This window comes from Procambarus clarkii, chromosome 50 (genome assembly GCF_040958095.1).
Source record: "Procambarus clarkii isolate CNS0578487 chromosome 50, FALCON_Pclarkii_2.0, whole genome shotgun sequence".
NCBI classification, from domain to species: Eukaryota; Metazoa; Arthropoda; class Malacostraca; order Decapoda; family Cambaridae; genus Procambarus; species Procambarus clarkii.
The window spans coordinates 11,296,337-11,306,336 of record NC_091199.1 but is presented as its reverse complement, the minus strand read 5'-3'; the positions used below and the strand labels follow the sequence as shown (position 1 = coordinate 11,306,336).

General features: G+C 40.2%; 1 protein-coding gene across 7 annotated transcripts in view; it reads right to left on the bottom strand.

Moving 5' to 3' along the window:
* Positions 1 to 3,323: 3,323 nt before the first annotated feature.
* Cbp53E (Calbindin 53E) overlaps positions 3,324 to 10,000 on the bottom strand; it is a 237,925-nt gene continuing 231,248 nt past the window's right edge. For 6 of the 7 annotated variants that reach the window (XM_069303549.1, XM_069303547.1, XM_069303550.1 and 3 more), the window contains one exon: positions 3,324 to 6,717. In XM_069303549.1, the coding sequence (XP_069159650.1) occupies positions 6,588 to 6,717 (130 nt within the window). In that variant the 3' untranslated portion in view covers positions 3,324 to 6,587. The remainder of the gene's footprint in view (positions 6,718 to 10,000) is intronic. The other variant, XM_069303554.1, reaches the window with a different exon arrangement.

The window sequence follows — 10,000 nt, the reverse complement described above, 5'->3', positions numbered from 1 at the left end:
TTTCATTACTTTGCATTTACTCGGGTTGAACTTCAACAACCATTTATTTGACCATTCACTCAGTCTGTCTAGGTCATGTGTGTGTGTGTGTGTGTGTGTGTGTGTGTGTGTGTGTGTGTGTGTGAGTGTGTGTGTGTGTGTGTGTGTGTGTGTGTGTGTGTGTGTGTGTGTGTGTGTGTGTGTGTGTGTGTGTGTGTGTGTGTGGAGACAAAAAAGATAGATAGTAGTTAGTAACAGTTGATAGACAGTTGAGAGGCGGGACGAAAGAGCAGACCTCAACCTCCGCAAGCTCAAATAGGGGAATACAAATAGGTGATTACACTCACACACACACACACACACACACACACACACACACACACACACACACACACACACACACACACACACACACACACACACACACAACACACACACACACACAACACACACACACAACACACACACACAACACACACACACAACACACACACACACACACACACACACACACACACACACACACACACACACAACACACACACACACACACACACACACAACACACACACACACACACAGGAAAACAAAAATAATTAAACTCAGTTTTGAGAAGTCAGCCAACTCTAATGTATTCTTAGTTATTAAGAATTCTTATTATTCTTAATAATTAATTATTCTTTCACGCGGTGATCTAAGGCGCATGCTGTATAGTGGACGAGGAATCTCGCTAAAGTAGAATTGTAGTGTAATATTAGTGTTCATATTGAGTACTTATCAGACTGTTTAAGATCATTTAGAATAAATTCATAGGATTAATTAAGTCCATCAAAGAAATGATCCGTTTTCTTAGCTGCAAACACCAAAGAAAACTAGTTTAAATAATGATAAACTATGCTAAATAAACTTTTTAAACTGGTTGGGGCTCATAGTCGGGTATAGGAAGGCTTAGGATTGGTTAGTTCAATTGGTAGTTAGATTGGTAGATAGGTTTAATCTGTTGTAAGCTTGAGTTAGGTTCAGGCTGTGACAGGCTTTGTTGGTAAGGGATAGGTATTAAAATCTTTTGATGAGCTATCTTAGATACGATGTGAAATCTATCCTTAGAAAATAGGAGCTTTGAACACAGGGATGTAGTAGAATAGGTTAGAGAACTGGTAGACTAGAGAGCTAGGGGGAGGCTAGATAAATTATTGACAATATATGGGCAACCGAGTGTTTTTAATACATATCTTACAGGGCTAATTAATACATTTCGCTTCCTAGGGCTAATACCCGTTATCTGAAGCTTAATGTAGAACATATATTAAGTTGTAATTATATAATTACATTATGTAATTATATAATTGCACTATGTAATTATATAATATAATTATATGTGTTCTATCCTAGGCCTGGGAATATTAAAGTTGGTTTTTTAGCTTTATTGCTTAAGAACTCTTATATAGTTCTCTATACTTTCTCCTCTAGTCCTCTATATAAAGTCGTCTATGTAAACCCTCCTTTGAGTCCTCTATATAAACTCTATTATTCCATTTTTGGAGTGGTCAGTTTTGTAATTTTCATTCAAATTTTTAATTATATTTAAAAATCTCACCATAATGAACAATAATAATAATGTTTTTTAATTTTAATTTTTTGTTTAATGTTTTAATTTTTAATTTTATTTAATAATCTCACCATTTTTTTTTTAATTGGACCCGATTTTATTAATAATATTATTAATTTCCTTGAAAATATAAAAATAGGCTAAATTGGGCTATATAATATAAAATATAGGCTAAATTGGGCTATATAATATAAAATATAGGCTAAATTGGGCTATATAATATAAAAAATAGGCTAAATTGGGCTATATAATATAAAATATAGGCTAAATTGGGCTATATAATATAAAATATAGGCTAAATTGGGCTATATAATATAAAAAATAGGCTAAATTGGGCTATATAATATAAAATATAGGCTAAATTGGGCTATATAATATAAAAAATAGGCTAAATTGGGCTATATAATATAAAATATAGGCTAAATTTTATTATTAAAATTCTCAGTTTCCTAAGATGTTCCACAATAGGCTATTTATTTAATTGTATCCAACTTTGTTATTTGCAACAAAATTCATAATTCCATTAAATATCTCACAATAGGCAATTTCTTGCGGCCCAATTTCATATTTTTCTTTAAGAAAAAATTATTTTTTGTTTAATTTTGTTTGAACAAATGTATTTAAATGTATTCAATCGTATCGTATTTATTTCCTATTAAATGTTCATTAGGATGTGGGATAAAAACATATATTCAAACATTAGAATTGTTGAAATATTCCTTCATATTAGCCTCGATTACCTTCTACAGCTTCTTCATAGTGGCCCGGGGCTTGATAGTGGCCCGGGGCTTGATAGTGGCCCGGGGCTTGATAGTGGCCCGGGGCTTGATAGTGGCCCGGGGCTTGATAGTGGCCCGGGGCTTGTATAGTGGCCTAGGGCTTGATAGTGGCCCGGGGCTTGATAGTGGCCTAGGGGTTGATAGTGGCCCGGGGCTTGATAGTGGCCTAGGGCTTGATAGTGGCCCGGGGCTTGATAGTGGCCCAGGGGTTGATAGTGGCCCGGGGCTTGTATAGTGGCCTAGGGCTTGATAGTGGCCCGGGGCTTGATAGTGGCCTAGGGCTTGTATAGTGGCCTAGGGCTTGATAGTGGCCCGGGGCTTGATAGTGGCCTAGGGCTTGTATAGTGGCCTAGGGCTTGATAGTGGCCCGGGGCTTGATAGTGGCCTAGGGCTTGTATAGTGGCCCGGGGCTTGTATAGTGGCCCAGGGGTTGATAGTGGCCCGGGGCTTGTATAGTGGCCTAGGGCTTGATAGTGGCCCGGGGCTTGATAGTGGCCCGGGGCTTGTATAGTGGCCTAGGGCTTGATAGTGGCCCGGGGCTTGATAGTGGCCTAGGGCTTGATAGTGGCCCGGGGCTTGATAGTGGCCCAGGGGTTGATAGTGGCCCGGGGCTTGTATAGTGGCCTAGGGCTTGATAGTGGCCTAGGGCTTGATAGTGGCCCAGGGGTTGATAGTGGCCCGGGGCTTGTATAGTGGCCTAGGGCTTGATAGTGGCCCGGGACCTGATAGTGGCCCAGGGCTTGGTAATGGTCCAGTAAGAACAGAAAGATCGTCACTTTAATATCAGATATGTGGGTTGTGTATGTTATGTTCAGCCAGACTATTACGCCTTGCTGTCTGCATTGAGGAATGGTCAACATAGGAGAATGGAGTTGGATAATGAATACTGCTGATGACATAATTCATTGTGTATGTTTGTTTAAGGTGTTCGAAGATTATTAATAAAACCAACTTCATAACAGAAGACCTTTATTTGTTATTGAAAACTCTTAAATGAATTAAATGAAGTTAAACATTTAAGTCAGAGACCCGACAACTTGTATTTTACCTGTTTTTAAAACCCCAAAAAAAAACAATTATTGTTATTGTATATAATAGATTCCAAGGATTTTAGACATGTGTATTAGGCTTCATATAGGATAATTTTGATTTTAAATTCGTATTTTTTGTACACAAGCATTATATTATACCTTGTTGACGGGTCGCAGCAACGACGCCAGACATGCAACATAATTACTCTTCACTGCGATGATATGCATCTTAATGATACGCTTATAAAGGCGTTTATTAAATGACTTTTATATACTGTCTAGGGATGAGTTTGATGAACAGAACCCACATAATGGAATGCCGGACACAAGGTCCCTGCATCTGGCAACGTTGGACTGTAAGACAATTTTTTTTTTTATATTTTCGATATTGACACAACGTTCTTAGAACAACACGGACATAAGTAACAAGAGAGTGTAGCCACATATCACCATTGGCCGGAGAAAAGTACTTACTTATAGTCCTCGATAACTTAAAAATGACCAGAAATATTCATGCACAAGAAGTACTGGTTGGTACTCAAAGCGGAGTCGACCAGGCTAACATGGGCTGGCTGTCCGGTAGTGACCCATGTGAAGCCTGGTCGACCCATGTAGCTGAGTACATCGCCATCTTGAATTACTCTTATGGCTTGGGAGATCTGTTGGCATCAACCTCAGAGTCTGTCTGTCATCGAGGGACTTTCTAAAAAAAAGACCTTTAATTACATAACATTCTTTCAATAACATCAATACTACACTCTGGAGTCGGAGCAAGACACGGAAGCGATTGCGCAGAGAGGGAGCATACTCGTCAACAAGGAGACCATTAGTCATATATATATATATATATATATATATATATATATATATATATATATATATATATATATATATATATATATATATATATCTTAATTACATAGTGTAACTGAGGTATAGGTATTTAAAAGTAATATAGATAGACTATATGTAAGCTGTTCCAAACAAGGGGTGTAGTGTGGTTGCGGGGTTGCCCACTCTCATGCGCTACAAGCTACATCAGAAAACAGTCTATTTCCATGTCTGTTCCATTTCCAGGTGTGGATAATAGTAACATTATATTTCCACTGTTTCGTGGAGTTTCAGAAAATAAGCTTTAATATTATAGTTTAACATATATGTATAAAGATATATTCGATAGGATATGGAGCACAAGAATTTTTTTTTCTCGAAAAGGTAGAAAGGTTAGAGAAGAAAAACAGAGAGTTAAATGCTAAATTGCAATTGCTTAATAAATTGCTTAATAAATGCAGTTGCCTCAAGGTACAGAGACAGGCTGGCGCCACCATATTATAGTTACCCCAAGAAATTAATTTTTATTTATATATTTACTGACACGTTAGAAAACTAGATAACGCAAGACTTAGGAAACGTTTCACATTTCATGGTTTTCTGATAACAGTTTTTAATCAAAATCAAAATTTAAGATGTTATTTCACCCATAATTTTGATTTATGATAAATTCATGTTCCAAAAACCTTTACATTTTTTTCCATTATGTATATTGTTTAAAAAGTTTTGAATCATATAATTTCCCCAAATATTACATGAGCAGAGTATAACGTTAGGTTTGAGATAAATGGTAGGGGGAAATTATGTAACTTCAGCTGTAACCACGCTGTAACTAGACATATATATATATACATAGCCGTTCTTGTGTTGAAGGCAATGTAAACATTGTATGTGAGTAATGTTAAACATTAGAAGCACGAATCTAGACTTTGGAAGATTTTCTCTGTCTGATGCCCGTTTTCTGTGGAAGGACGAAGCTGGGTTAACAGAAAACGTGATCCTTGTCGTTTAGCGATTAACCCGCTAACATGTTAGTTCAATAAGATCTATTGCCTAAAATGCTGATTTAAGCAGATTTACTTTTATCATTCCATTTAGAGAATAATTACTAATTTGCTCAAGGGATATAAAGTACCTTTTTTGAAAGACTTTTTCTCAACATAATTCCTCAACCTGCTGGATCAGCATTCTGACAAAGGGTCCAGTTTGTATCTTTTGAACTTAACCCTAAAGCCTCAGGCACGGACAACGGCTGAGAAGCCCTCCCAACCCCCAAGTTCATGAAGCCTGAAAGTAGGCTTGGAAACCCAAAGGTAATACCGACAGTGAACTTATACAACTTAGCATAACATGAGGTTGTGTTCGTCATGTTCTAAGGTGACTGCATGGTCATCTGGACTGAGAACCTCTGATTTTTGTTAGTTCCAGAGACCTTTTACTTTAGGCTTTCCTAAGTATGAATGGTGTTAAATAGAAGCCGGGATGATGGTTTCTGGGTTTTAACCCAAATTGGCTGATTTTTACATTCAGAACCTGATTAGTGGTGAAGAAATGGGTAGTAAGGGGACCAAGCCAGTCCTGTCTAACCCAGGTTTGTGGCAAGAGGATGAAATGAACTTAGTTATACAGTCTTGAAGTAGTAAAGGGAGAATTGGAAGAGGTCATTCTCTCTCTCTCTCTCTCTCTCTCTCTCTCTCTCTCTCTCTCTCTCTCTCTCTCTCTCTCTCTCTCTCTCTCTCTCTCTCTCTCTCTCTCTCTCTCTCTCTCTCTTTCTCTCTCTCTCTCTCTCCCTCTCAACTTGAAAGAACAGTTTTTTCTTATTTTCACCTGCCGTTCACACCCCCTAAATCACATTTGTCATCAGCAAGCTTCAGATACAGGTTTTGGTAAACAAATATGACCAACGATTATCCATTATTTCATTAAAATCTTTAAATTGCGAGAGTCTCAGGAAGATTTTTTTTCCCACCTGACATTCTTTATGCCTGGTATCAGTAGAGTAAAATGAGGCGCTGGAGAACAAGCAAATTTCTACGCTCGATAGTGGCCTAAAATGCCCCATGGAAAACACACACACACACACACACACACACACACACACACACACACACACACACACACACACACGCACACGCACACGCACACACACACGCACACGCACACACGCACACACACACAGGCTCTCTCGTTGTTTCGAGACAAGCCCACGAAGAAAATTTTCTTTGCCGGGCGACCCCCAATTTGGTAACGCTTCATAGTCCTTACTCGTCACCTTAGACTAAAGATATCTTCCTTCTCACAATCCCCTTCCCCCCCCCTTCCCCCTTCTTTTTGTTAAATTAGTTGCAGCTAATCTAACTAACTAGTACTGTTCGTGCCAAGGGTACGATTAACAAAATGGCGGACGCGGAGTTTCTGGAGTTTGAGTGCCTTCATGCCCATAGTCGCGATCTCTGCCAACGGGTTATTGCCAACCATGCCCGCGCCGCTGTGGAGAGACAGGAAAATGGCATTAATGGTGCCACGCAGCGAGTGTGTGTAGGTGTTGAACAAGAACCTCTGGGGTGTTAATGATTTGTGTACATAAGTTGGTATAGGTATTTTTAACAGGTGGGTGTTAATTAACTCCAATTAACATTGGAGTTCATAAACCCTAACCTAACCGTCCTAGGCTTGATACACGCTATCTGAGGCCCTAATATAGTACATATATATACTATTCTAAGCCCTAGGAATATTTAAGTTTAGGTTTTAGCTTTATTTTTCAGGACTTTTATACAAAAACAGCACAAAAAAGTGGCTTACTGGAGGTCCCATTAGTACATAGTGGTACGATAATTACATAACAGTAGTTTCATTTCAAGGGAATGGATTGACATATGGGTGTTGGTACCACCTGTGGGTGTGGGTGAGGCAGATGGTGTGGGTGAGGCAGATAGTGTGGGTGGAGGCAGATAGTGTGGGTGGAGGCAGATAGTGTGGGTGGAGACAGATAGTGTGGGTGGAGGCAGATAGTGTGGGTGTACACAGATAGTGTGGGGTGGAGGCAGATAGTGTGGGTGGTGGAAGATAGTGTGGGTGGAGACAGATAGTGTGGGTGGAGGCAGATAGTGTGGGTGGAGGCAGATAGTGTGGGTGGAGGCAGATAGTGTGGGTGGAGGCAGATAGTGTGGGTGGAGGCAGATAGTGTGGGTAGAGGCAGATAGTGTGGGTGGAGGCAGATAGTGTGGGTGGAGGCAGATAGTGTGGGTGGAGGCAGATAGTGTGGGTGGAGACAGATAGTGTGGGTGGAGACAGATAGTGTGGGTGGAGGCAGATAGTGTGGGTGGAGGCAGATAGTGTGGGTGAGGCAGATAGTGTGGGTGAGGAAGATAGTGTGGATTAACATAACAAAAACTTGTATTGTTGATGATTGTTCACCACAGGTAAGCTTGATAGGAAAGCAAAGAGTGAGTGATGGTGGTTACTGATTGTGGTTAGTGATGGTGGTGATCACTATAGCTGTGTTGCACGTGGTAGTGGTGCAACACTGTCACCAACAGTGTTGCAAGAACCACCTACACTATGACCTTAGTGTTAGGCAATGTTAGTTTCTGGATGACATAAGAAACCTTTTGTACAGTCTAGATTTTGATTTTTCTATATTAGGTTAAGCTAGATTAGGCTAGTTTAAGTTAGGTTAAGTTAGGCAAGGTTAGGTTAAGTTAGGTTTGTGATCGGTCAATGATACATATATTTTCTAGTGTAATTTTTAGTTAAAAATAATAAAAGTCATAAGATTAAAGTTCTAGCTGAAATCCATTAAAATAAACTATGTAACATATTAAATAAAATTAATTCCAATATGTCATGCTATACAACTGATGTATTATGTGAACAATATTCATCTTCAATACAACTGCCAGTGTATAATACAATAAATGGTATAAGGATAACAATAATATTTACTAATCATTAAATAAATCTAAAATACATTAAACCAAATAAACAGCCATGAAGTAATTTTAACATTATCATCAACAACTATGACTATGGCGTTGTTATAGTAAGGAGTTGGGGACATGATATATGGCGAGAGTCCTATAGTGTCCTTGCGTATAGGGGATCGCTCATATATCAGTAACGTAGTCACGATAGCCGGGTATTGCTATAGCGAAGATAACTGTACCATGTGTGTCTATACCTACACACACACACAATTAGTCTCTCTACATATGTGACATACATATGTCCAGTCATGGGACGATCTATTGGAAACTGCAATAGACTCAACAGAACATATCTATCCAACCCTTTGACAGAACTTGCCCTGTTACTCAGGTTAGGCTAGGTAAGGTTAGGTTGGGATAGGTAAGGTTAGGTTGGGATAGGTAAGGTTCGGTTGGGATAGGTAAGGTTAGGTTAGGCTAGGTAAGGTTAGGTTGGATTAGGTTTGGTTAGTTTAGATTAGGCTAGGGTTCGATAAGGTTAGGCTGCATTAGTCAAGTTTAGGCTAGGTTAGATAGGGTTTGACAGGGTTAGACGAGGTTAGGAAGGGTTTGGCAGGGTTAGAAAGGGTTTGACAGGGTTAGATAAGGTTAGGAAGGGTCTGACAGGGTTAGGCAAGGTTAGGAAGGGTTTGACAAAGTTAGGAAGGGTTTGACAGGGTTAGACGAGGTTAGGAAGAGTTTGACAGGGATTGACAAGGCTAGGAAGGGTTTGACAGGGTTAGGAAAAATTAGGAAGGGTTTGACAAGGTTAGGCAAGGTTAGATAGGGTTTGACAGGGTTAGACGAGGTTAGGAAGGGTTTGACAGGGTTAGACGAGGTTAGGAAGGGTTTGACAGGGTTAGACAAGGTTAGGAAGGGTTTGACAGGGTTAGACAAGGTTAGGAAGGGTTTGACAGGGTTAGACGAGGTTAGGAAGGGTTTGACAGGGTTAGACGAGGTTAGGAAGGGTTTGACAGGGTTAGACGAGGTTAGGAAGGGTTTGACAGGGTTAGACGAGGTTAGGAAGGGTTTGACAGGGTTAGACAAGGTTAGGCTAGACTGGGAGGCTGCTGCACGTGCGTCTAACCAGACCTGAGCTTCTGAGAGTCTACCTAACCTCTAAATTGAATGAATAGGGTCTAAGTAAACACTATGTTTGGGTGTTGTAGCGCATATTGGGCAAGGTACACCAAACGTTGGGTTGACATAGCGCTACACAGAGCAGCACAGCGCTACACATAGCAGCACAGCGCTACACATAGCAGCACAGCGCTACACATAGCAGCACAGCGCTACACATAGCAGCACAGCGCTACACATAGCAGCACAGCGCTACACATAGCAGCACAGCGCTACACATAGCAGCACAGCGCTATACATAGCAGCACAGCGCTACACATAGCAACACAGCGCTACACATAGCAGCACAGCGCTACACATAGCAGCACAGCGCTACACATAGCAGCACAGCGCTACACATAGCAGCACAGCGCTACACATAGCAGCACAGCGCTACACATAGCAGCACAGCGCTACACATAGCAGCACAGCGCTACACATAGCAGCACAGCGCTACACATAGCAGCACAGCGCTACACATAGCAGCAATAGTTACATAGCAGAGCAAGTTACATATAACTACACCAGACTACAATATCCTTCACCTCTACAACAGCTACACTACTAATACAACAGAGCATACAATACATCATACACTACAACATCCACTACATCATACAGCAACATTCACTACATCATACACTACAACATACACTACAACATTCACTACAACATACACCACAT